Below are 27,066 nucleotides of genomic sequence, written 5' to 3'. Positions count from 1 at the left end.
AGGGTTGTAATTTCTGATGTTGTTGGGAGCTGGAAGGAAGAGAAGGAGTGGGCTGGAGGAGAAAGTTCAAGAGTAGGACAGGGGGAGGGTTGTGAGCTGAGATGCTGGTGGATCTTAAGAATTTTACTGTCAAAAAATGACATGAGGGAATTACAAAAATCAGTTGAACACAAATATGAAGGTAGAGAGTCCGGAACTTGAATGATGTTCTTATAAAGTGAGAATATTGACTTGGTGGAGCCTTCATTTGAACAGATTAAACCAGTGTAGTAAAAGGATTTGGCTTGAGTGATACAGTCCTTATAATGTAATATGTGATTTTTGTAAATGTCTTTATGAACAACTAGTCCAGTTTTCCGGTGGAGCCTCTCAAGTTGCCGTCCTTTGGCCTTCATGAGCCGAAGTTCAGGAGTAAACCAGGGGGCAGAACGAGCAAAAGAAACAGATCTGGTTTTTAACGGAGCAAGAGAGTTGAGTATTGAGTGAAGACCAGTGTTGTAATGTGAGACCAGGTCATCAAGGGTGGTTGAATTTAGAGTTGAGTATATATTGTCCATGAGTGAATTGACGCCAAAGGAGAGAGAATTTAAATTAATATCCTTAATGTTACGGAAGGAGATAAGACGGGAAAGCTTAGTGATTGAGAGAGGGAGACAAATATTAAATGAGAGGAGGAAATGGTCAGTTATGGCAAGTTCATCAGCTGTACAATCAGAGGGGGAAACACCAGAACAACAGACTAGATCCAGGACATGACCCCTAGAATGAGTGGGAACATTGATGAACTGCTGGAGACCAAAGCTCTGGAGGCAGGATGAAAAGTCTTTAGTCAGAGAACTATTGCCATCGTCCATGTGAATATTGAAATCACCCAATACTATGATGTTTGGTGAGAGGGTTGACAGGTGAGTGAGAAGAGCAGCAAAGTCATTCAGAAAGTCACTGTTAGTTTTCGGGGGGCGGTAGATGGTTGTGATGATGGTGGGGGTAGGTCCAGAGAGCTGACACACAGTTGATTCAAACGAAGAGAAGGTGGGAGCAGACAACGGCGAGACTTTCCACTTCTCGCGGTGAATTATCGCGAGACCTCCTCCCCGGCCGGTGCCACGGGGTTGACAGATGTAAACAAACCCCGGTGGAGTAGAATCATTGAGCTGAGAAAAGTCATCAGGTTGTTGCCAAGTCTCAGTCAAGCATAGAAAGTCAAACTTACGGTCAGTGAGGAGATCCTGGATGAGATGTCCCTTGCCCGTGAGTGAGCGGATGTTAAGCAGACCGAAGTTTACAGAGGAGTTATCAGACTTTGCAGGAGTGTTAGCTGACCGGGCTAGGCAAGCTAGCACGCTGCGGTCAACAACCCGGTTGGAAGCACGCCGGAGACGACGAGAGGTAGACCAGATGGATTGTATGGGTTTCGACGTGTCCTCTGACTTATCCTCTGGGAATTGTGATGAGTATAGATCAAAATAAAATTTCTCAAAGACTTGATTTATTTCAACTGGATCAACAGTTTGCTCATCAGAGGTCTTTTGGATCTGTGATATGAGCTGAGCTGCCGACCGACTTTTGAGTTGGTGGGCCAGAAGGCGGCCCGCCCTCTCACCGTGCTCGTATATAAAGCCTCGGGATCTAAGCAAGGATTGTTCCACCTCCTGCGTTGATATAAGATTGTATTGCATTTGTAAACAAAGTCTCTCTTTGTATAGCTCGGGGGAGGGTGTCATTGAATGCCTGCGGTCCAGCTCCAGCATAGAACTCATAAGTTGTTCCTGCCTTGCTTTTCTAATTTTGTTACGTGTTGCAGTGTAAGATATTATTTCACCTCTAATTACCACTTTTAATGTTTCCCACAGGACGGAGGGTGATACAGAGTCTGATTTGTTTTCAAGCAAAAAATTATCTATGACGGTTGACATCAATTCACAAAAGTTCTCATCTGCTAACAAAGTTGAGTCAAATCTCCAGATGGGGCGCTGAGTTTGATTAAGTGGGAAGGCCAAGTCCAATATTACTGGTGAATGATCAGACTCTACAATAGCAGAATATTCAGTCTTCTTCACAAAGGGCAGCAGAGTTTTGTCTACAAAAAAACAATCAATCCTTGAATATGACTGGTGGACATGTGAAAAGAAAGAAAACTCCCTATTATCTGGAAACAAAAAGCGCCAAGGATCTATGCAGCCCACCTCCTTCATGAATACTCCCAAAGCCTGAGCCATCTTTGATGGAGGTGACAATCTAGAACTGGATCGGTCTAGGGTCGGATCCATTGCACAGTTTATGTCACCACCCAATATCAAACGGTGAGAATTCATACTTGGTAAAGCAGAGATTAACTTGGATATGAAAGTGGGGTCATCCCAGTTGGGAGCATAAATGCAAGCAAGTATAACTTGAATATTATATAGGGAGCCAGATACTATAACATATCGGCCCTGTGGGTCTGATATGGACTTGCTTAACGTAAACTGTACATTTTTATGTATTAATATTGCTGTCCCTCTTGCTTTTGTATTAAATTGTGAATGGTAAACTTGTCCCACCCAAGGCTTCTTAAGTTTTATTTGGTCTGCAGAGACCAAGTGGGTTTCCTGTAGAAATGCTATTTCTGTTTTTAGTTTTTTAAGGTGGGCAAAAATTTTAGCCCGTTTCACTGGTCCTCTCATGCCCTTCACGTTCCAACTAGTAAAGCGAACTGCTGAGGCCTCCCCTCTTACACCGCCGTTACACACGTCAGCCATGACAATCCGATCCTATACCTGTCCCGGCCCAACAGCCCCACCAGGCAGTACATGGTTTCATTATCCACAATGTTCAAGCTTGTGATAAAAATAAAGTAGAAAAAACAATACAAAACAGCTGTATGAATGAAAAAAGCAGCACTGAACCCAACCCTTATTAGAACCCACCCCAGCTGTATCCTTGCTTCTCTTGATGAAGCCAACTGCTGTCCCTTAAACACCTCGTATGTCTTCCGATAGGCCACACTCACTGTCCCAAACTGACTTTGGAAGGTTCCCAATTAACTTAGCGTGCAGGAGTTACGCACTTAGTACAATGAATTAAAACAGTACCAGCAACTATAAAACAGTGGGTAATAAAGGCTCCACGGGACACTTATACAATAACCAACGCCATTATGAATGTGGATTTCGGGCTAAAATTCACTAAATTATGAGAGCCAACAACAGACATTAGAATAGAACAAGGCAACAAACACTTAAACCAATAACCTACTATTATACAATTAGATATGTGAATGTATGCCCCTTATGAGAAAAACGGTGCATCTACTCGAAGCAGAAATATTGTTTAATCCAGTCATTCAATGCAGAGTATGCAGGTGCAACCCATAACTCAGTAATTCCTCATCATTACCTCTTTCCCGAATTATTTTGCCCTCTTTTTCCGTCCTCTCCATCTTTGCTGTGTCCTGGGCACCCCGCAGCCCACCAAAAGATAAAGTCTGCCATCAGGTGTTTGTTTATTTTGCAACGCAGCGGTCGTAGAACGCCCGGGCTTCCTCCGGCGTTTCAAACCAGTGGGTTTCTCCTTTAAACGTGACTTTAAGACGGGCAGGAAAAAGAAGACGAAACGACACACCTCTCTGGTAGAGAGCTCCTTTAACGTCGTTGAATGCCGACCTTTTCTTTGCAAGAGCAATGCTGAGATCTGGATATATTCTCAGGGTGGTTCCCTGATGCTTTACTTCATGCTGCCTGGACCATCTTAAAGCAGCTTCCTTTTCCCGGTATCGATGGAAGGCAAGGATGAAGGGCCGCGGTGGTCGTCCTGCTGCGGGCTTGGGTCCAGCTGTGCGGTGCGCGCGCTCCAATTCCGGGGGAGAAGGAAATATGTCGTCCCCCATAGCATCCTTTAGCAACTTGGAGATAAACTTGGTTGGATCTTGGCCGTCTTCACTGCCTTCAGGTATGTTAAGTATGCGTAGATTGGATCTGCGAGATCGATTTTCCAGGTTTTCCAGGCGTTCCAGCAAGATTGCGTTTTGGGTCTGGAGAGTCTTAACGACAGTTTCAGCTTCACAAATGCGTTGAAAGTTATCGCCCGCCAGGCTTTCCGCTGCTACAAGGCGGCCCTGAAAAGAGCCAACTTCGTCCCGCAGTCCGTCCACCGACGCTTGTAGAGGCCGAATCGACTCTTGAATTAATGTGGCCACATCCTCTTTAAAGTTGTTCCGCTGCTTGGATAGTTCTGTGACCAGTTGGGACATGGAAACAGGATCTCCGCATTTACTTTCGCCAGGTGGTTCGATGTCGGTGGAGGCCGCGGCCATTAAGGCTACCTTGCTAGCTAGGCTAGTCGTTCGCCTGATTGAAGTAGAAAGCTTTTGTTGTTTAGGATTATCGCTAGCCATTATAACGTCGCGAAGGTACAGGAACAATGCTTCTGTCAGTCCGGTGCTTGATAGAAATATATAACTCCGGTTTTAAGGTAATTTAAGGAAAGTTGGCTGGGAGCTCCTTCACCCTGCTTCCTCCTTCTACATCGCCAAACCGGAAGTCGTCTAAGTGGCCATTTTCAGTTTATCCACCTTTTGGTGCGTTTACATTGGCTAGCTTTGTTGCTGTGCCTCTCATTGGCTGACTGCTTGGACAGATGATCTCATATCCATCACCCTGGAGACCTCATGACCTGATGTCTGTTCTAATGTCCCCAAGTTGCTCAACAGTTCCTCCTACCTCTGTTTCCTGCCCAACCTTTTCTTAGGCAAGTTGAAGTTTAGCAATAAGGCCTTGGTCATCTCCGCTCTCCTATCAGTTCCTCTTTTCCCCTGACCTTCCACCTACCATCTACCTTCAACACAACATCAGTGACCTTTAATTACAGTTACAACATTTTACACCTTTTCAAGTTCAATGTCAAAATCACATTTATAACCTTTTATTTTCTCTGATTTAACATTCATTTATAATGTTATAATAACCATAACTTATTAGTTACTCTTATTATAATCATAATGTGAGTTATTACAGACATTTCTGAAAAGAAACCAAGAATATCCATTATTCTAATTATCTGATACCAAGTTACAGTTTCTTGTTTCACCTTTAAGTACTTCCACAAGTGTAAGAGTAAGTGTAAATATTCTTATAATCAAACCAACATCAACCACTGGTTAAACCAATATTAATTATTGGCATAATTATAAGTCATTATTTTACTCTGGGTTTTATCCAATCTCTCAAAACGTTTAGATTTTATTCTTTAAAAACCTTTAATGCTTTAAAATAAGGAATGGTCTGAACTATTTTTAGCCTGATGCAAGATAGAAACTTCCTCTTTATTAAGGAAACCAGCTTTTCCTGTTTCATGACTCTCTTTCTGCCTGACTTTGATTTTTTATGATTAAATAGAAAAAAGTAGAATTAAACAAAGTTTGCAGGACACAATAACAACACACACAACCAGATTCATTTTATTACCGTCTGACTCTACTGTTGGGTCTTGATGTCACCTGTGTAATTAATTTTAAGGTAATTTTATTTATTATTACTATTAAACTAAAATCTCCAGCATGGGGAAGTGGGATGAGCTCGACTTTTCTCGACACAATATATATATAACAATATATTTAACAATATATATAGATTTTTTTTCTTGAATTATTTATCTTTTTTCTTTTCATTAACTTACTTTATTACCATTTTTGTACAGCACTTTGGTGCAGTTTGACATCTGTTTGTAAAGTGCTATATAAATACATTTGACATTTACATTGAAAAGTGCCCCGAAATTTTTGCCTTTAGTTTAAGTTTACTTAAAGCAGTGTTTCTCAATTATTTTCTCTCATGCCCCTCCTAGGGATCATAATTTTTTTTGCGACCCCCCTGCTCAGTGCCCTTCCCTCCCCAGATTTTAAATACTATTGCGAATCTGTTCATATTTAATAATTTATCGTACAAACCACTGGCTCCAACATTGTATGACCTTATTATCAAATCTGCTGTTTTATTATTGTAAGCCTCAAAATAATTTCCAAAATCAGTTTGAGTGAATCACTAACATTTAATCAAGACTACTCAGTTTGAAAAGTGCAAATGATTCATTGGGACAAGCATTTTTAGACTTAATATAGTAAAACCTTTTAGAACTGTAAGCATTGGTTACTTATCAGCTTCATCAGTTTTGTTTTCCACAAGGTATGTAGTTCTTAACATTTATTGTGGACAAATTTGCAGCAATATTGCTAAGAGTTCAGCTTGTCAGATGAGAGGAGATGAAAAGTGTATAACATTTTTACATTAACAAAATTGACAGGTTTTGTCTATTTCCTGGCCGTTTTCTGCGAGCTACATTTATTTGCTTATGATGGAGTAAAAGGGCGGGTTTTTGATTTGTGTTTTAAATACAAGTAAAGTTGTACGAGAATAAATACTAATTTTATGATTACTTTTCACCATAGTGCGCTAAATTGCGGAATACTGAGGGTCTTGTAAGGTTAGTTGGTACTGACTAAGTACTAAATGTTTTAGCACATCAGAAGCAAATTTTCAGCCCCATGTCTTTGAAACGATGCTTAAACAACTTTTTATTTAGCAGAAAGAACCGGATTTGCTGAGCGGGTCACGTTACATATCACTCTATCGAAGCTTTTCAATTTAACGACTTTCTTCCGGCAATATTGCGTCTTTACTCTGCCAATATTTAAATTACTTTGCTGAAACAACTGGTACGGTTCTCGTAGTATTATGACTGTATTCTTGTATTTGAAAATGAGAATCTCTTATGCTGGCCACTGCTGCAGTTTTTCTTTTCACTGTCAAACTTCTCCATCTCTCCTCTATATAGATATATTTCAAAACATCGGCGCTTGTATTCTTCGCTCCGTTTTATTTTCTTCTGCTCCGTTTACAACAGTGCTGTGGCCACTTCTACTGGCTTGAACAGGCAGACTGTTGATTAGTTTGAACACTGCTGTCACCTAGTGACTGGAGGCTTGGTTAATCAGTTAACATGAATAAAGACAATTATAAAGTCCTGCTTCTCGCGACCCCCCGCCGCTCCCCGACACTTCGCTATGCCCCCCTGGCCACGGGGGGCGCGGGGAGGGGGAAGGGGGTCATTATTTGACAAATACTGACTTAAAGCAACATTTACATCAAGAACATAATTACCTGTGGTCGAGGGTGTCCAGTGACAAGGCACTGGAGTTCCAGAGTTTCTCCCTCTCGGATGATGTAAACCCTCTCGCTATGTTGCTCTTCCTCCACATTACAGGCCTGACCAGCATGGACAATTCGCACTGTAGGGGACGCTGTGAACAGCAAAACAAGTAGAGTAGCAGGTTAAACATGAACATGTTATTTTAAAAATCTGTTACATGTTTTATTACTATCTGTATAATTTCAGTATGTGGTTGTTCTGCATCAACAGATTGTTTCAATCTGACTTGTATAGTCATGAGTCTTTGAAGACAATTAATGACAAGTAGGGGTGGAGTGGCACATGTATTCATGCCAAAATATTCAGTACCATCTATTGGTTCAGTACATACCAAACATAATTCAGATATCCTTTTTTATATCTGATCACATGCAGAAGATTTATGTGATTCACTAAAAGTGCAATGTAATGTGTTGTAGGGCATTGCAAAACAGAAGACTTCCAGTTCTCTGGGAGTACCCTAAAACATGTCGGTAATACTTTATTTGAAGGGGGTGAATAAGACTGACATGACACTTTCATAAACATGACATAACATCTGTCATGAACATGAATAAGCCTTCATGAATATTTGACTGTTGTCATAAAGCGTCATTCGGTAAATTATGACACTTTTAATACAAAGTTGACATTATTCAAAATGTCTTTCTTATGACAACTTGTCATTAACCAAGAAATCATTACTGTTTAAACTTTACCTTTAATAATATAAAGTTACCTAATTTTTAAAGTGCAATCAGAAGGGGTGAAAGTAGTTTTAAATTCTTGGGGGTACTATGACAAGAAAAAAATAAATAAATATATATATATATATATATTTGTTGTTCTTTAATAAAGTTACGAACGTTTTGATAAGGAGTCAGAGGACGTGCTGCTCTCAGTGAATTGGGGGTGTTCAGTTTGTCACCTGCCGAGATCGACTCAAAAACTTCCGCGATCGTCGTGTTGCACCGCTGCTCTAGCAAAGCACGAACAGTTCAGAAACAATATGAAATGAGAAAAAAGCTATTTATTAACTGATTAAGTTGTGTTTTAGATTGTTCTTGAAAAACTAATCAGTCATGGCTGATTAGTGGGTGCATTCACGGCAGTGACGCAACTACACATTATTCAGGTGGATGCGAAGACATAAATCGCCCCCCCTCCCCCCAGGCGTCGTGAAGGGTAAAACTTGCCGCATTTACCTTGTCGCGTGCACAAGGTGGTGAAAGAGCGTAAGGCGCGCTGAAGTGTATAAGAAAACATGATCGGCACGCGCCGCCCCCTCCAGACAGGGTTTTGACGCCCCCTCTGGTGCTGAACCCCTATGCGTTGCATGCGCTGCATACCCACTTTTTGCGCCACTAATTCACGGCTGCACAGTGAACCCGTTGATGTTTTACAGCAGACAGCCGCTCCCCTCTCTTGCGGGTACTGCGTACCCCCACTAAATCTTTTAAGGGTACGCAGTACCCTGCCGTACCCCCTTATTTTCACCCCTGGCAATCAGTAATACTTTTAGAACAAATTTATCAGTAATAATTTCTTACTGATAAATTTGTAACTTGTCATAACAAAGACATTTTGAATAATGTCAACTTTGTATTAAAAGTGTCATAATTTATCGAATGACGCTTTATGACGAACAGTCATAAATATTCGTGAAGGCTTATTCATGTTCATCATATGAACATGAATAAGCCAAATAAAGTGTTACCAATATGTTATTTAAACATATTTTATTCTTAACATGGGCACAATAAATTTCTAAATTACAATAACTTTTTCTAGTGGTCTATACGAGGGGGTACCCAAAAGTTTCCAGAATGACGCTCCTGCACACGCAGTTTTTGTAGTACACAATTCTGCCGCTAGGTATTTGTTCAACCACGCCTTCTCAGTCAGTGTGCCAAGCGGCGTTGATGTGGAAGGTTTCGTTTACCCGCAGTGAAATTTCTTGGAAGAGCCGTTTTGTCCAGCTGTCGTTTTTCTTCATGGAGAAGTTTTATGAGCAGCGCGCGGCTGAAGCTTTGCTTCCTGCTTGGGAAAAAAAGCATCGGAAACCGTTCAAATATTGAAGACCGCTTACAAGGATTACACTATGTGTCAAGCTCAAGTTTTCTCGTGGTTCACCCGCTTTAAAAATGGTGAAATGTTAATTGATGATCAACCGCTTTTTTTCCGGCTTTTTTCCGGCTTCACAGCGTGGCTGTGAAGTTTTGCTTCCTGCTCCGGAAAAAAGCAGTTTCACAGAAAACTTTCTTCAACCTCCTAGGAACTTGACGGCACCTCAATTTGCTTGAATCCAACACATTACACTGCCACTCCGGTAGCTGGTAACTGTGTACCAACTCAACCTACTTATGACCTTGCCAAATACCTAGCTCGCAGTCAGCTAATAACCTCTGGCCTTACAAATTTTGATGACCAACCTATGAACTACTGGGCATGGAAATCATCCTTCAAAGGTGCCATTGTGGGTCTCAAGCTGTCTGCGGGAGAAGAGCTTGATTTACTCATACACTACCTGGGTAAGAACTCCAGCAAACAAGCCAAACAGATAAAGGCTGCCAATATCAGGAGCCCTGTAGCAGGTTTAATGATGGCTTGGGAAAGGCTTGAGGAAATCTATGGCTCTCCAGAAGCCATAGAGCAGGCACTTTTCAATAAGGTGGAAAGTTTTCCCAAGATCACAGCCAGAGAAACCCTCAAACTGCATGACCTAGCTGATCTGTTGCTGGAGCTGGAAGCTGCCAAGACGGATGGCTTTTTACCTGGCTTTTTATTTGGACACATCAAGAGGAATTCAACCAATAGTTGAAAAAAACTACCTCACAACATTCAAGAGAAGTGGATGTCTTATGGTTTGTCATGAAACCTGGTATAAGCATGTGAGATCTGACCAGGTACACGCAGAAAACGGAATAAAGGCCTGAGAAATAACAGTAAACCTTGTATAATGATTTAATGATGATTATGGTTTGTAACAGGTTTAAAATAATAATAATAATACATGCCAATGAAGGAATGTCTGTAATGTATAATCAAAAATATATGTTCTGTACTTTTAATCAGCTGAATGTTATAATATAGTATGAAAAGTGAGGTTTGAACAACTTGATTGTTGTGTAATAAGCATTGATCATTAAAGATTAAAGATAATGAGTGAGGAAGAAACATACTGTATGGAGAGCCGTTTTAGCCAAAATTAAATAAATAAATAAATGGGTGAAATAAATAAAAAATGAGTAAAATAAATCAAAAAATGAAGAAAATGAGTGAAATAAATAAATAATTTGTTAAATAAATAATTTAGCTTTTTCATTAACCCATTTTTTTATTTATTTATTTTTCATATTATCAATTTCTCAATTTCCCTTTTTTCATTAATCTATTTTTCATTTACCCACTTTTCATTAATCTATTTTTCATTTAACCATTTTTTAATTTAGCTTTTTCATTAACCCCATTTTTCATTTCTTTATTTTTCACATTATCAATTTCCCAATTTCTCTTTTTCATTTATCTATTTTTTATTTATCCCTTTATCCATTTACCCATTTTTCATTAATTTATTTTTCAATTAACCACTTTTCAATTTCCCTTTTTTATTAACCCAATTTTTTCATTTATTTATTTTTCCGATTATCAATTTCTCTATTTCTCTTTTTCATTAATCTATTTTTCATTAATCTATTTTTCATTTGTCCATTTTTTCATTTATCCCTTTATCTATTTACCCATTTTTCATTAATCTATTTTTTAATTTAAACATTTTTTGATTTCCTTTTTCCATTAACCCGATTTTCTATTTCCCAGTTTCATTAATCAATTTCTCATATATCCCTTTTTTATTTACCCAATTTTCTTTTATCTATTTTTCATTCAACATTTGTTTGAAAAATCTTTACTTTTCCCATTTTCCAATTGCCCTTATTTATTTAGTATTTCCTTATTTTCTTATTTATCACATTCTATTTCCCCGCAAAACTTAGGGAAAAAATAAATGCAAATGAGGAGAGGCACGTCATCAGGCTACAACTTCCCCAATTGGTTGGTTAGCGTCACACCCATACTTTGCTTCAAGAAAGATGGCGACCTACTAACGGGTTATCAATAAGCTGAAGCTCGTTAACTTCATTAGAAAATAGTGTTATTACTCCTGACTTTAGTTCTCGTGTGGCCGCTCAGACAGAACGTGTTTCAGTTGGCGGCTCTCATGGACTCAGAGCTTCACCGTCGGGAGTTTTTATAGTTTGAACGAAGCGGCCGCTGAAGTTGGCTTACGATTGAAGGTTCGGGACACCTTCGTAGCTACCAGCTGTGATCCAACTATAAGGAGCAACTTTACTGTACATCGTAAGTGAACTGCAATATCCAGAGGCAGCTCTACGGAGCATCGAGCTGAAAGAATGAGAGTGGAGAGCCTTGGAGATCTGCATCGGAGGCCATCTTTCAGACATGCACCGCTGCTGTCCGTCCAGGATCCTCCGGTTGCCCAGACGTTGCACGGTAAGCTACTAACGCTGATGTTTTCCAACTACAGTCATATTTAATCAATAGGGCTCAATTACGATCGCGGGAGTTTTTGAGTTGATCTCGGCAATAGGTGACAAACTGAACGCCTCCAGGATGTTGAGACCAGCACGTCCTCTGATCCAATACATCTTATTAAGGATAAAATCAACAAAACGTGTTCAAATTAATGGCCCAACAGGTTGATTAAAGACAGTAAAAAGGTAGGAGTGGTTTCGAGTCGATCGCCTTGTTTTACCTTTGTAAACAGACAACCGGAATACAGTGACATTTAGTGAGGGTACAGAATGGAGAATGGATAAAAGCTGAACTCCTGCTACAATCTTTGCCTCTCTTGGTTACATCCCTGAGGTGTGCCAAGTGTGGCCCACATGCATATAAAGTAAATATGACTATTAATTTAAGTATTTCTTTGTATGTATAACTTGACCACCTTAGTTTGCCTGTTTTTGGTCAACGTGTGCCTCAACATGTGGTTACTGTTCCTTAGAGGTGGACAGAGGACCCACAATTTATCCTCCAGGAATAACAGCAGCACTTCAACATGTTTTTACTCAAAGTAAATCGTAGCTGAATAAGAAATTAAACAAGAGTAAAGAAGCATTTGGTAAAAAGTTGATCAGTACTGAGTAACTGATCAAGTTATCAATTATTTCATATCTAAAAAAAATACACAATTAGAAGGCCCAAAATATTAAGTTCAGTGGAAATTTTGGTATTTTAAAGACAAAATGAAAAATTAGTTTAAATAATAGTGATGCTTCATAATAAAATGACTTGAGTAAAAGTAAAAAGTTCAGCATAGTAAGAGTATTCCTAAAAGTTCATTTGAGTTTCAAAAAGTTACTCAACTATATTTAAGTAAATGTAATTAGTCACTCCTAAACTCTGCCCTTCTGAGGGAACAGGAGAAAGAACTGTTAAGGAAATAAATTAATCTTATTTTGATACTAAACATTGTTTCAATTAACAAATGAATCATAACACCCAGAACATATTCTGTTATGTTTATTCAAGGGTGAAGGAACAGAATGACTGGAGATCCTGGCTGAGAGGGACCAGGGCTGACAGTGAGGAGAACCGTCTGCACTGTGAGCAGCACCAGAACTCCTGATGGGTCTCCTTCAGGAAGAAGCAGAGAGATGGCCGACCTCCACAGAGAAGAGTTCACCCAAACATCAGAGGAAAAATGAATGCTGGTGCTCAACAGAGCAGCCTCTTTTCTTAAACCCAACACACACAGGGTGTTGTGGCCCTGATTAAAAACCTGCTAACTTCAATTTAACTGAAACACAGAACATCCAGAAATGTGATGAACTTCAGCTATAAAGTGAAAATGACACAGTGAGATGAAAACATTTGTCTATATCACTCTGTTATACAGGACATTGACATTTTAAAGTGTTTGTTCCAGAGCACCTGATACAAACGATAGCATTAGCTCATCCATCAGACATTTACTGAGGCCTGAAACATGCAGGGCAGACGACCTGAGGACTGACTGGTTAAACTATTTCATTGATACTTCAGATTGCAAATTTCCAATTGAAGGCGTCCGTAAATGAACACAATCATTATTCAATAAATCAAGCTGTGTAAAATAACTGCTAGGGTTGCTATTAAGAACCCAATATGTCAGTTTGTTCATTTCTGCATTGTCGTACATACAAGGTACTCCACTCACTGTTTAGCTTCATGTTGAAGAATCTTCAGTGTAATGAAACCAAAAAATAAAACGGGTCCAAAACTTTCAATCTGTATTCTATTTTTGTAGCTTTGTTCTATTAAGATTGTTTCGTTTATTTTAAGCCACAAACAAACGATCATTTTATTGTCTCTGGGACGTGAAAACATGAGATTTGATTAAATTAGAACTTCACATATTAGAAGGAACACAGATTTCATAATAATCAGTTTGTTTATTCAAAACAGTAAAATACAGACGGTTCATGCATATCAATGGTATAAGAACAGCCAATTTTTTTTAAATGAATGTGTCAGCAGTGCATTTGGCCGAGTGTTCCTGCTCCAGAAAGCTGAAGGTCTCTGGTCATCCTGAAGCTGTGAGCCCACTGGGAGTCTGAAGGGAAACACTGAGACCAGAGGCCTGCAGGATGGACTGCATCTGAAAACATACATGATGAAAACATTAATGAATGTGCTGCGCCAAAAAGCTGTACTTTTGACCTGGTGGCGATGGAACCAGTTATGGTAGATCTGAACTTTGGTTTGATGACCTAAATATGAGAAGCTTCAGACTGACAGGATTTAGGTTAAAGCCACATCTTGTGAAGTTGGGATATTTTTCCTCCAACAGGATCCAGAGGAATAGCAACAAACCAGAAGTTGGACTAGAATTTATTTCAATGTCATTTGTGAATGTCAGCTTCTCATTTTCAACAGTGCATATGCATGTGGGCCACACTTGGCACACCTCAGGGATGTAACCAAGAGAGGCAAAGATTGTAGCAGGAGTTCAGCTTTTATCCATTCTCCATTCTGTACCCTCACTAAATGTCACTGTATTCCGGTTGTCTGTTTACAAAGGTAAAACAAGGCGATCGACTCGAAACCACTCCTACCTTTTTACTGTCTTTAATCAACCTGTTGGGCCATTAATTTGAACACGTTTTGTTGATTTTATCCTTAATAAGATGTATTGGATCAGAGGACGTGCTGGTCTCAACATTCTGGAGACGTTCAGCTTGTCACCTACTGCCGAGATCAACTCAAAAACTCCCGCGATCGTAATTGAGCCCTATTGATTAAATATGACTGTAGTTGGAAAACAAACATCAGCGTTAGTAGCTTACCGTGCAACGTCTGGGCAACCGGAGGATCCTGGACGGACAGCAGCGGTGCATGTCTGAAAGATGGCCTCCGATGCAGATCTCCAAGGCTCTCCACTCTCATTCTTTCAGCTCGATGCTCCGTAGAGCTGCATCTGGATATTGCAGTTCACTTACGATGTACAGTAAAGTTGCTCCTTATAGTTGGATCACAGCTGGTAGCTACGAAGGTGTCCCGAACCTTCAATCGTAAGCCAACTTCAGCGGCCGCTTCGTTCAAACTATAAAAACTCCCGACGGTGAAGCTCTGAGTCCATGAGAGCCGCCAACTGAAACACGTTCTGTCTGAGCGGCCACACGAGAACTAAAGTCAGGAGTAATAACACTATTTTCTAATGAAGTTAATGAGCTTCAGCTTATTGATAACCCGTTAGTAGGTCGCCATCTTTCTTGAAGCAAAGTATGGGTGTGACGCTAACCAACCAATTGGGGAAGTTGTAGCCTGATGACGTGCCTCTCCTCATTTGCATTTATTTTTTCCCTAAGTTTTGCGGGGAAATAGAATGTGATAAATAAGAAAATAAGGAAATACTAAATAAATAAGGGCAATTGGAAAATGGGAAAAGTAAAGATTTTTCAAACAAATGTTGAATGAAAAATAGATAAAAGAAAATTGGGTAAATAAAAAAGGGATATATGAGAAATTGATTAATGAAACTGGGAAATAGAAAATCGGGTTAATGGAAAAAGGAAATCAAAAAATGTTTAAATTAAAAATAGATTAATGAAAAATGGGTAAATAGATAAAGGGATAAATGAAAAAATGGACAAATGAAAATAGATTAATGAAAAATAGATTAATGAAAAAGAGAAATAGAGAAATTGATAATCGGAAAAATAAATAAATGAAAAAATTGGGTTAATAAAAAAGGGAAATTGAAAAGTGGTTAATTGAAAAATAAATTAATGAAAAATGGGTAAATGGATAAAGGGATAAATAAAAAATAGATAAATGAAAAAGAGAAATTGGGAAATTGATAATGTGAAAAATAAAGAAATGAAAAATGGGGTTAATGAAAAAGCTAAATTAAAAAATGGTTAAATGAAAAATAGATTAATGAAAAGTGGGTAAATGAAAAATAGATTAATGAAAAAAGGGAAATTGAGAAATTGATAATATGAAAAATAAATAAATAAAAAAATGGGTTAATGAAAAAGCTAAATTATTTATTTAACAAATTATTTATTTATTTCACTCATTTTCTTCATTTTTTGATTTATTTTACTCATTTTTTATTTATTTCACCCATTTATTTATTTATTTAATTTTGGCTAAAACGGCTCTCCATAATACTGAAGTAAAATGTCGACAAAGTAAAACATTGATTATGTTTTGTAAGACAAAAATGACTTAGAAGGAGAAACAGTGGAGAATGAGTTTTGCTCATTCTCCACTGTTCTGAGCGGGGGCGCGGCAGAATCAGAAACAGATGGTCAACGGAAAACAAGGGAAGTACCGTAGATGTGGTAATGAGGTATGAATGAGTCATAGGAGAGTTGGGGAAGGTTGGGACTTTCCACAGACAGTGAGACGCAGTGGGAAGGTTCTACAGTAACGCAGCCCTGCCCCGTAGACCGCCCTGAGTTGAGAGGGCTTAAAAACTGGAGTACAGGGGAGGAACGGGGTTCTTCGTCCGCGGCGCAGAAGAGGAGCCAACAAGAGGAAGCAGGCTAAAGACCAGCAGAGGACCACACCCCGGGACCGAGGGAAGCTCCAAGACTTCACGCCGCCTAGAGGGGACGAGTTCCACCAGCCACCGACCCTGGTTCCTGATCCGACCAGCTCCTCTGCCTCTACCCAACGCTCTCAACTCTGTCGCAGCCGACTTGGAAAAGAGACGGAGGTCATTTAAAGACAAAGATTCTGCACGTTATAAGGACAACGTACAGTTTTGCTCCGCTTCTCTTCAGAAAGAGGACTTTGCTCCGGCTGGACAAAGACTCTGACCAAGGACATCTAAAGATTACAGCTGTCGAGACCAAGAACCATCGGGTATGAGCTGACCAGCATCCCCCAAAGCCTCGCTCAGTGAACTTAGTGACACAGGTTAGGGATAAGAATAAGGGTAGGATGTGATTGATTTTAATTTGATTTTATTATATTTCTACTTCTTTCATAACCTTTGGGAAATTAACCTGCTTGTCATATGCCCCTGCTAAAGCTTGCTTAATAAAATTATATTCTAAAATTCCAATGAGGATTGTGAACAGTGAGTTTAATTGTGTCAGTCTTAATTATTGTTGGTTCTCCTAAATATGGTAAAGTTAACATACATGATTCTAGAGATAGGGAGGCTTTGTGTTTTCCTCTGGTGAGTGAATAATGACCGTGGGACTTAAATCTAAGTCACTGAACTTAATCTAGCCGTTAACAAGTGCCGTTATTTTAGGAGAGGAGCTACCGTTAACAGGAGTGGTTGTAGGGGTTATGCAGCTGTGAGGGCTACTCAGCTGATTGTTCCTCAACTGTAAAGGGTCATAACTTCTGGATCGAAGGTAGTCAAAGCTAGACGAGTCCTTTCCGACCCCAGTTTAAACAGATAATTCTCCACAAACTATCTCTAGGGTAAGACCCGAGTTCTGGGGATTTTCCAGACCTGTTAGACAGAGATCTGGGCAGTAGTGAGTCCGAAGAGTTGTGAGGAGTAGGCGGGACTTACTATTGGGTAGTAACAAACAGGTTCAAAGTACAAACGTGAGTACAATGTGGGTTTCCCACAAAGTTTTTACAGACTTTATACGCACTGAAGCTAAAACCTGTACAGACCCAAGCTTTAACCTATACAGTTCTAATCATTCAGGCATAACAGATAGAAAACAAGGACAAGAAAGGTTTTCTAAAGTGCCTATATCTGTCCACAAAACACAGATATCAACTGTTAACAAGGTGAATGCAGAGGAGAAAAAAGCCTCAACAAGTCCAAATAAACTGTGCCCAATTCATAACAAACCCCATCCTCTTCAAAGGTGCAGAGGATTCAGGGAGAAACCCTTAGAGGATCGCAAACAGTTTCTCAAGAAATTTAACATCTGCTTTCAATGTTGCGCCTCTACTGACCATCTTGCAAAAAAACTGCACTGTTGAAACCATCTGTACTGAGTGTGATAGCTTTAGTCACATTTCCGCCCTCCACCCAGGTCAAGGACCATGGGAGTCTAAGTCGTCGTCTCCCCCGTTACAGCAGGGCGGGGAGAATGACAAAATAGACACCCAAGAAGTCACTTCCAGGTGTACAGAGGTGTGTGGAGAAGGAGTGAGTGCCAGAGAATGTTCAAAAATAATACTTGTGAATGTTCATCCAGCTGGACAAAGAGGTCAGTCTAAAAAAATTTACGCAATTTTAGATGAACAAAGCAACCGCTAACTCGCACGTTCCCAGTTCTTTGACCTTTTCCAGAAGGGCCAATTTATCCCTATACAGAGCCACATGGGGCTACTGTGGCTCTGTGGGTAGAGTAGTCATCTTGTGATCGGAAGGTTGTAGGTTCGATTCCAGCTCCCTCCTGACACATGTCGATGTGCCCCTGGGCACTTAACTCCAAATTGCCTACCGATCTGCGTATCGGTGTATAAATGTGTGAGCGAATGGGTGAATGTGAATCTAGTGTAAAGTGCTTTGAATGGTCAAAATGATTGGAAAAGCGATATATAAGTCCAGTCCATTTACCATTAAAATCATGTGCTGGGCTCGCATACGTGGCAGGTAGAAGAGCTTCAGGGTAGGGTTAGGGCTACCCTAACCTCTGAGATACCTACTCCAGAAGCTGCTCGTCACCACACTCATCTGGAACATATTGCCAGTATGATTCCACCTCTTGATCCAAATGCTGACATAACACTTCTGTTAGGCAGAGATGTGCTGAGAGTACACAAAGTCATAAAACAAATATCCCCATTCGCACAAAGACTAGATCTAGGTTGGGTGATCGTTGGTGACGTCTGTCTTGGAGGAGCACATAAGCCTGAAGGTGTGAACAGCTACAAAACATACATCTTAGATAACCGTCGTTCAAGTTATCTTCAGCCTTGTGATAGCCAAATCAAAATCAAAGAGGCATTTCCATACAAGTCTGAACCCTGCAACAAACTGGACAGTTTAGGACAACAGGACAGGTTAGGACAACAGGTCTTCACACGTACCACAGATGATCACAAACTGTCGTCATCAGTTGAGGATCAGCAGTTTATGCACATCATGGACTCACAATTCTACCAAGACAGTGACAACTAACCCAACAACAAGCAACTAGCTCATGATCGCCTCATGTCCCTTAGACGCACGCTGGACAAACGCCATCAGATGAAAGCCCATTTCCTTGAGTTTATGGAGAATATGCTGAGTAGAGGCCATGCAGAGATTGCTCCACCTCTTAGTAAGGACCAAGAATGTTGGTACTTACCCTTGTTTGGGGTTTACCACCCTAAGAAACCCAACAAAATCCGAGTCATCTTTGACTCGAGTGCACCATATGAGGGTGTCTCACTCAATGACATATTACTCACTGGCCCTGACCTCAACAATAGTCTGATAGGAACATTGATGAGGTTTAGGAAGGAACAAGTGGCTGTGACTGCAGACATTGAGCATGTTTCATTGCTTTGTCGTCACAGAAAATCAGAGACTTTTTACGCTTTCTGTGGTACAAAGACTCTCTCCTGTGAAGTTATTGAGTACCGTATGTGAGTGCATATCTTTGGGAACAGTCCCTCTCCCTCCGTCGCTATATGCGGCCTGCAGAGAGCTGCTGCTGATGGAGAAACGCACTTTGGAGAAGATGTGCGCAAATTCATTGAACGGAATTTCTACATTGATGACGCACTGAAGTCATTTGCCACGGAAGAAGAAGCAGTTCATATCCTAAAACAAGTGCAGTACACTCTTGCATCCTCTATCCTCCGGTTACACAAAGTGACCTCTAATAGGCTAGCTGTTCTAGAAGCCTTCCCACCTGAGGATCGAGTTAAAGATATTGAGAACTTGAGTATTTTTGCTGAGAACTTACCTGTACAGCGCAGCCTGGGATTGCTTTGGAACATAAATACGGGCAACTTCACGTTCCAGTTTACAGACGATCAAAAGCCCTTTACACGCAGAGGTGTCCTCTCTACAGTGAATAGTCTCTATGATCCGCTCGGATTTCTCGCTCCAATCACAATTCAAAGCAGGTTGTTACTGCGGAAGCTAAACAGTCTAACAGAGGACTGGGATGCACCCTTTCCGGAGAGCATGAAGGCTGAGTGGACTAAATGGAGAGACTCACTTCAACACTTGCAACATCTCCAAATACCGCGCCTTATACTTCCCTCTCCGCAGCAAATGCCCAAAGGAGAGAACTTTGTGTTTTTGCTGACGCGTCAGTGAAGGTCATTGCTGCTGTTGCCTACATAAAGTTCTCAACAACAGACTACACAGAAGTTGGTTTTGTGCTCGCAAAGACAAAGTTGGCTCCTCAAGCAGGTTTGACAGTTCCGAGATTGGAGCTGTGCGCTGCAGTACTCGCAGTTGAAGTTGCAGAGCTGATCTTAGCAGAAATGGACTGTGCATTTGATGATGTTGTGTACTACATCGACAGCAAGGTCGTATTGGGGTAAATATACAATCAGTCACACAGATTTTATGTCTACGTGCACAACAGGGTTCAGCGTATCCTCCAGTCCACTTGCCCAACTCAGTGGAAACACACAGTATCCAAACTCAATCCCGCTAACCACAGGTCCCGATCTGTACCAGCAGGACTGCTGAGTGGTACCACATGGTTTGAAGGACCACCCTTTCTCATGAACTCTTCTGTGCAGCTTTCATCTCAAGAAACATATGACTTCGTTGATCCTGCACAAGACATAGAGGTACGTCCTGAGGTGATCACGAACTTGACACAAGTTGAAAGAAGCACTTTAAGTCCTGAACGTTTCAAAAGATTTTCAAAATACAGTACTCTCAAGAGAGCAATAGCGTATTTGAGCCATATTGCCTATTCCTTTACCCACTCTAACCAGGCTACTGGCTGTTATGTGTCGACCGACAGAAGAAGAGATGGTAAAAGCACAGGTCTGCATCGTAAAAAGTGTTCAGAGAGAGCTTTACAAGGAAGAAATCAAGTGCCTACTTGAAGTATCCAGGATCCCTTCCTCAAGCAGTCTTTGGAAATTACACCCAATTCTTGACAGTCACTGTCTTTTAAGAATTGGGGGCTGAATAGCACAGTCAGAACTGGGCATTGCCACTGCTAATCCCCTCATCCACCCCCGGGGCCCTGCCACCGAGGAGCTTTTTGACCACTTCGGCGACCTCGTCCCCAGAGATTGGAGAGCCCAACCCCAGGCTCAGCTTCCTCAACAGAAGGCATGTTGGTGGGATTGAGGAGGTCTTCCAAGTATTCCGCCCACCGGCCCACAACGTCCCGAGTTGAGGTCAGCAGCACACCATCCCCACTATAAACAGTGTTGGTGCTGCACTGCTTCCCCCTCCTGAGACGCCGGATGGTGGACCAGAATCGCCTCGAAGCCATACGGAAGTCTGTCTCCATGGCCTCTCCAAACTCCTCCCACGCCCGAGCTTTTGCCTCAGCGACAACCCGAGCCGCATGCAGTTTCGCCCGCTGGTACCCATCAGCTGCTTCTGGAGTCCCACAGGCCAAAAAGGCCCGATAGGACTCCTTCTTCAGCTTGACAGCATCCCTCACCGAAGGTATCCACCAATGGGTTCGAGGGTTGCCGCCGCAACAGGCAAAAACAACCTTGCGGCCGCAGCTCCGATAGGTCGCCTCGGCAATGGAGGTACGGAACATGGTCCACTCAGACTCGATGTCCCCCACCTTGCTAAATATTTACATGTTCCCACTGGCTCAGGTTATAACAGGAAATAAGATTAGCTACCATAACTACGTGGATGATACACAGCTCTACATCACAATGTCACCAGGTGACTCTGAACCCATCCAATCACTGACTAGATGCTTAGAACAGATCAATGTGTGGATGTGACAAAACTTTCTCCAGCTAAACAGAAACAAAACTGAAGTTATTTTTGGGCCTAAAGAGGAGCGAACCAGAGAATAGAATTTAAAATAGTTGTTAGTTTATAAATCACTGAACAACACAGCACCACAATACATTAAATATCTGTTGTTGTATCAAAACTTCCAGACCTGGTTCTGCTCTGCATCCCCAGAACCAGAACCAAACCTGGAGAAGCAGCATTCAGCTTCTATGCACCACAAATCTGGAACAAACTTCTAGAATATTACAAAACTGCTAAAACACTTAAATCTAGACTAAAAACCCACCTGTTAGGAATTGTTTTTGAAAACATAATCAATTAAGAATTTAACAATGGCACTTGACAAAATGTAATGTTTCAATTGCTGATTCTATGTTGCATGTGTGTTTTTATGATGTAAAGCACTTTAAAAAATGTCTTTTTGCTGAATTGTGCCATACAAATACATTTTGATTGATTTGATTGATCCCTCGTAGGGATAAAAAAATGGATTTTGCATTAGTCCCCTATGCATACCCAGTAATTATGATTTTTGTCTACCAATTCATGAAGTGAGATCCCATTATAAGAGAGGCAGCCAGAATTTGGTGACTCTGAAAGAATAATACACAGCTCATCAAAGCAGTGGGGTGAATCATGATATGTATCATTTTCATTATCGCTTCTCATCTTAGTGTGGTCAGTGCCACAGAGCCTCTTTCTTTAGCAAAATCACACAGAAAACCAGGCTTTTTTCTGATATATATTGTGAAACATAATTGGAATTCACTTTCTAAATATTTAACTAAAGCCCAGATGCTGCATCCTAATCCCCTTCCCAAGCTTCCCTTTTTTCTTTTTTCTTCAACTGGGCTCCATTGGAAAACTCAGTGGAACAGACAGAAACGCAGAACTCAGTGAAAAGCCTAGTTTGTTTCAAAGTGACTTAGCAGGCATGTCAGTGTGGCAAGCTAAATGAACGTAACAGATTCTGAATATTATATACCTCCTCTTGCTCCAAAGTGCCCCTTATAGGACTACAGATGATAATGGAGAGATGTGGAAGCCACAGGAAAACAGGGGGTTGGAGGTATAAACTGTTGTAACCTCTAATTTCCAACAAACTTCTGCAGAACTTCAAAAAAAGATTTCCACATGCTTTTTTCCACTTTCTCTATATCATGTTTGTGATTTAGTCTTACATGATGACCTTTCCCCAGAGGTCATGTGTGACGTACACAGGCCTCCATGTCACAGGAGAGTAGAGCTTATTGTGCTGCTGGCAGCTGGGATGCTGCTGACAGATGGGCACTCAGTGACAGCAGCACAAGGATTTGTTTATAACTGTCAGCAAGTGGGGATTGCAGTGATCTTCCATTCATGTTCTTTGCTATTTCCAACATACTGTACTGTAAATAAAACCCATGAAAGATAGTCCCTGTTGCTCAAGGTGGTTCTTGATCTCAAGTGAGAGTGCATACCCTTTGAGGTACCTAAAAGCGGGCAGGGAACCATTCGTGGTGGGCCCGCAGCCTCAAAGAGCGAACCCACAAAACCTAAAAACATTTCATTTTTCCTGATTTTCATATTTACATTTAAATAGTACACATTATAAGAATGAATTGCAGAAATGGATGGGAATTCTAAAAACAGATGTTGACAAACTAACAGCTGCACGCACTGTGCATACTTTGAAAATTTTATTTAAGTAAAAATTACATTATAAATTATTGGTTTTTTAACCTTTATTATTAACAAAATTGTGGAGAGAAAAAAATTTATTTTGCGTCAAAATGTCTTGTACGTAGCCCACATCTCTGTGAAGGAGGCACATCTACTGTATGTCCTAAATGTAAATGTTGTTGATCAGTTTACTTTTGTCTATTTGGCATATTGGTGCTCTTTCTGAAAACTAAATGTGACTATGTTGAGAAGCTAGCTAAAAATAAATAAGCAGACTTTGATTCCTCTTGTAGTTCTGAGAGGTGGAGGGAATCCCACCTGAGCCGTTTATTGTGTGTGCAGTTCTGGTGGATCAGGTGCAGTGTGCATACTCTTTGATAATATCCTGCAGGCGCCCCTGTTGACAAAATTTCCTTTGTTGATAGTGGTTTAGGAAATTTCCTTTAAACATGGCACCCACGAGGAAACCGGCATGATGGCATCCACAGCCCAGCAGGCGAGGACTTACACATTCTCTTCCATCCATTTTCTTACACCAACCCCTCCCGACCCCACGAGATATTTCAGAAGAGAGGCGTGATACAACACAGAGATGGACAGGACAAACAACCATTCACACACACTCACACCTAGGGAGAATTAAGAGAGACCAATTTAACTGACAGTCATGTTTTTGGACTGTGGGAGGAAACCGGAGAACCCTGAAAGAACCCACCATGCACAGGGAGAACATGCAAACTCCATGCAGAAAGACCGGGTCCGGGAATCGAATCCAGAACCTTCTTGCTGCAAGGCAACAGTGCTGCTAACTGTACCCCATTCTCTTCCAGAAAATCAGAAATAAATCAAGTAAGTTCATCGCAGTTCAGGATCCTGACCTCCCACTGACCAGAAGTCATGACCGTTCTGATTCGGCTGCTCTATTCTCAGGATCGGGATAAAATCCTTCGCATCGCCTCACAGTTGTCCAGGGAGAGCGGTCCCATCAGCTATGATGGCAAGTTAGTAATATTTTTCCCAGATTTGTGTTCCACCTTGGTGAACTGGAGGAAACATTATGATCAAGTGAAGAAAGAGCTTTTCTCCAGGGAGTTCTCATTCGCTTTACTCCATCCTGTGACCCTGAGGATCACGCTTCCCGGCAGGAAGCTTGATAACGACCTTGAAAGGTCCAGTTAAAAAGCCAAACACATATGCTAGTGTGTTTGTAAAATAGGATAACAATAACTAAAACTTCACCTGGCTATATCAATCAGTCAAGTTTATTTGTATAGCACATTTCAGTAACAAGTCAGCTCAAAGTGCTTTACATCATAAATGTGCTCCATCTTCCTGGTTTTAGACCAGAGTTTCTCAACCCTGGTCCTCACCGCCCTCCTGCTCTGCATGTTTTAGATGAGCCTCTATTCCAGAACAGCTGATTCAAATGATTGCATGACCTTTTAAGTAGTGCAGAAGCCTGTTAATCACCCAGACATACAATTCAGGTGGGTGGCAGAAGGGAAATACCTAAAACATGCAGGACAGGGGGGCGGTGAAAAGACCAGGGTTGAGAAACACTGTTTTAGAGATAACGCAAGCAGCAGCGTTCTGGATCAGCTGCAGCTGTCTGTTTTTTTAGTGGGCCTGTAAAGACTCTGTTGCAGTACTTACAAAGCTCTGAAGACAAACGCATGGATGAGTTTCTCTAGAGCTTGCTGAGACATTAGTCCTGTAATCCTGGAGATGTTATTTAGGTGATAAAAGGCCGACTTTGTGACTATCTCTATGTGGCTCTGAAGGTCCGGTCAGAGTCCATCATTAGCTTATACAATGATGTTAGCACACTGAAAACTGTAATTTTATGTTTGTCAACATGCTAGTGATAAACCTCATCCTACCTTTAGCATCAAAACCCTTGTCACGTCATCATATGTTACTGATAGCCCTCATGTTAACATTAGCCTTGTACCTAAAATGAGTATTTTAGTTCATTTTGGATTTATTAGCTATGTTTTTCATACACAATTGATTAAGTCAATGTAAATCAACATCCTGGTGATACCACACATGCTACTGAAAGCATTTAAGGTAACCTAGCATTTTGCCCTAATTTTAGCTTACATAACTAATGCTATCCTACAGAATGGAGTAATTCCATGTTAGTCAACATGATAAAGATACTCCACACGCTTTGACTACATTTTACTTCACCTTAGCATTGTTACTAATTTTCAGCATCAGAACGCTGAGTTACAATTGACATACACTTTGGCAGGCCCCTTTTAAATTTCTTCAGAAATTTTCTAGTTTTCATATACAGCTCTTGAAAAAATACAGAAATTATCATCATATGCCAATGAACTTTTACTATTTCTGTCAAACCCAGGCTAACCATTGTCAGTTCTTATTAAAATATTTCAGACATATGTGAGATTTCAGATTACAAGCTAAATTTTTCCTAAAATACTCTTCTCTCCATCAACAATTCATCATTAGCAATCGATTTTAGCTCTTTTCCATTTACCCAGGCTGAAGAATTGACTTACCTAGAAATTAAAATGACAAGTTTCTATAAAATCTTTATAAATACATTTTTAAAATTGTTCTAGAGAAAACAGATTTGTCTAGATCAGTGTTTCTCAACCTTTTTAGGGCCAGTGCCCCCCTATCCACCATTCAGGTCCCTCACTGTCCCTCATCAAAGATGATGTAAGCTACTTGCACTGAATATTATTTTATAATTAATATAACTATCATTATTGTTGCGGTCTTGATTTTTTGATGGATGTTCTCGAGCAAGGTAGAAGAAAAGAGGGTTTTCCAGACTCCTTTGCTCAAGCTGTTATAACGGTCATCTATAAAAAAGGAAAAGATCCTCTAAAATGTTCTTATAGATCAATCTCACTCCTCAATACTGATTATAAATTAGTTACAAAAATGGTAGCAAAAAGATTGGACAGGTATCTACCCTTACTGATCAACCCTGATCAAACCGGGTTTATTCTAAATAGATTTTCCACTGATAATTTGAGAAGATTGCTTAACATAATATATATTGCTAACAAAAAAGAGATACCAGCCGTATCACTTGATGCCAAAAAGGCTTTCGATATGGTTGAATGGCAATATCTTTTTCTGTCCTTAAGAAATTTGGCTTTGGTGATGGGTTTGTCAATTTGATGCAATCTCTTTATAGATCCCCTCAAGCTAGAGTTGTCACCAATGGGATCATCTCTGATTCATTCCGGCTGTATAGAGGCAACCGGCAGGGAGATCCAGTTAGTCCCGCCCTCTTTGTGCTTGCCATCGAGCCATTGGCTGAGGCCATTAGAAAAAATTCTAATATTAGTGCTTTTGAGATTGGTACTGACATACATAAAATTTCGCTTTTTGCGAACGACATTATTTTATTTTTAACCAATCCAGAACGCTCTCTTTGTCACCTTCAGGACTTACTGGGTAAATACAGCTCATTTTCTGGTTACAAAGTTAATTTGGAAAAGAGTGAGGTTTTACCGATCCCCATATTTGACCACAGTAAAGTTAAAAACATGTCTAGTTTCAAATGGTCTCCTGGGGGTTTCAAATATTTAGGGGTATTTGTGGATAGTAACCTTAAAAACCTCTTTAAACTAAACTCTGTACATGTTTCAGTCACTTTCAATTCACATCCCAAAAGCATTCTTTATCTCTCTTAAAAAATCAATTAGAAAATGTATCTGGCATGGTAAGCCACCAAGACTTAGCATGGATAAATTATCGCTGCAGTATGAGGATGGAGGTCTGAAGCGCCCTAATTTTCAACCGTATTATTATGCGGCTCAGTTTAGGTTCTTGGCACAGATGTTTGATTTGCAGACTCCTCCTTCATG

At 40.5% G+C, this 27,066-nt stretch overlaps 1 protein-coding gene and 2 long non-coding RNA genes across 9 annotated transcripts in view; 1 reads left to right on the top strand and 2 right to left on the bottom strand.

The window, feature by feature from the left end:
* The window catches only part of LOC103458078 (MAM domain-containing glycosylphosphatidylinositol anchor protein 2-like), a 209,606-nt gene that overhangs the window by 170,191 nt on the left and 12,349 nt on the right, over positions 1-27,066 (bottom strand). For all 7 annotated transcript variants that reach the window (XR_014085738.1, XR_532533.3, XM_008398638.3 and 4 more), the window contains exon 2: positions 7,137-7,276. Coding sequence is in view for 5 of the 7 variants with exons in the window: in XM_008398638.3 (XP_008396860.1) it covers positions 7,137-7,276 (140 nt within the window). In the remaining 2 variants the exon portion in view is untranslated. The remainder of the gene's footprint in view (positions 1-7,136; positions 7,277-27,066) is intronic.
* On the top strand, positions 10,351-13,454 carry LOC145550040 (uncharacterized). The gene is made up of 2 exons (XR_014085892.1): positions 10,351-11,676; positions 12,718-13,454. It is a non-coding gene; the product is annotated as an uncharacterized LOC145550040 (long non-coding RNA).
* Positions 13,600-14,636, bottom strand: LOC145550039 (uncharacterized). Its single transcript, XR_014085891.1, has 2 exons — positions 14,514-14,636; positions 13,600-13,825 (listed from the first exon to the last, which is right to left on the bottom strand). It is a non-coding gene; the product is annotated as an uncharacterized LOC145550039 (long non-coding RNA).

This window comes from Poecilia reticulata, chromosome 22 (assembly GCF_904066995.2).
Source record: "Poecilia reticulata chromosome 22, P_reticulata-male-v2, whole genome shotgun sequence".
In the NCBI taxonomy this organism is placed as follows: Eukaryota; Metazoa; Chordata; class Actinopteri; order Cyprinodontiformes; family Poeciliidae; genus Poecilia; species Poecilia reticulata.
Note: the sequence above shows the minus strand (reverse complement) of the source record. Positions and strands in the feature narration are given on the sequence as shown.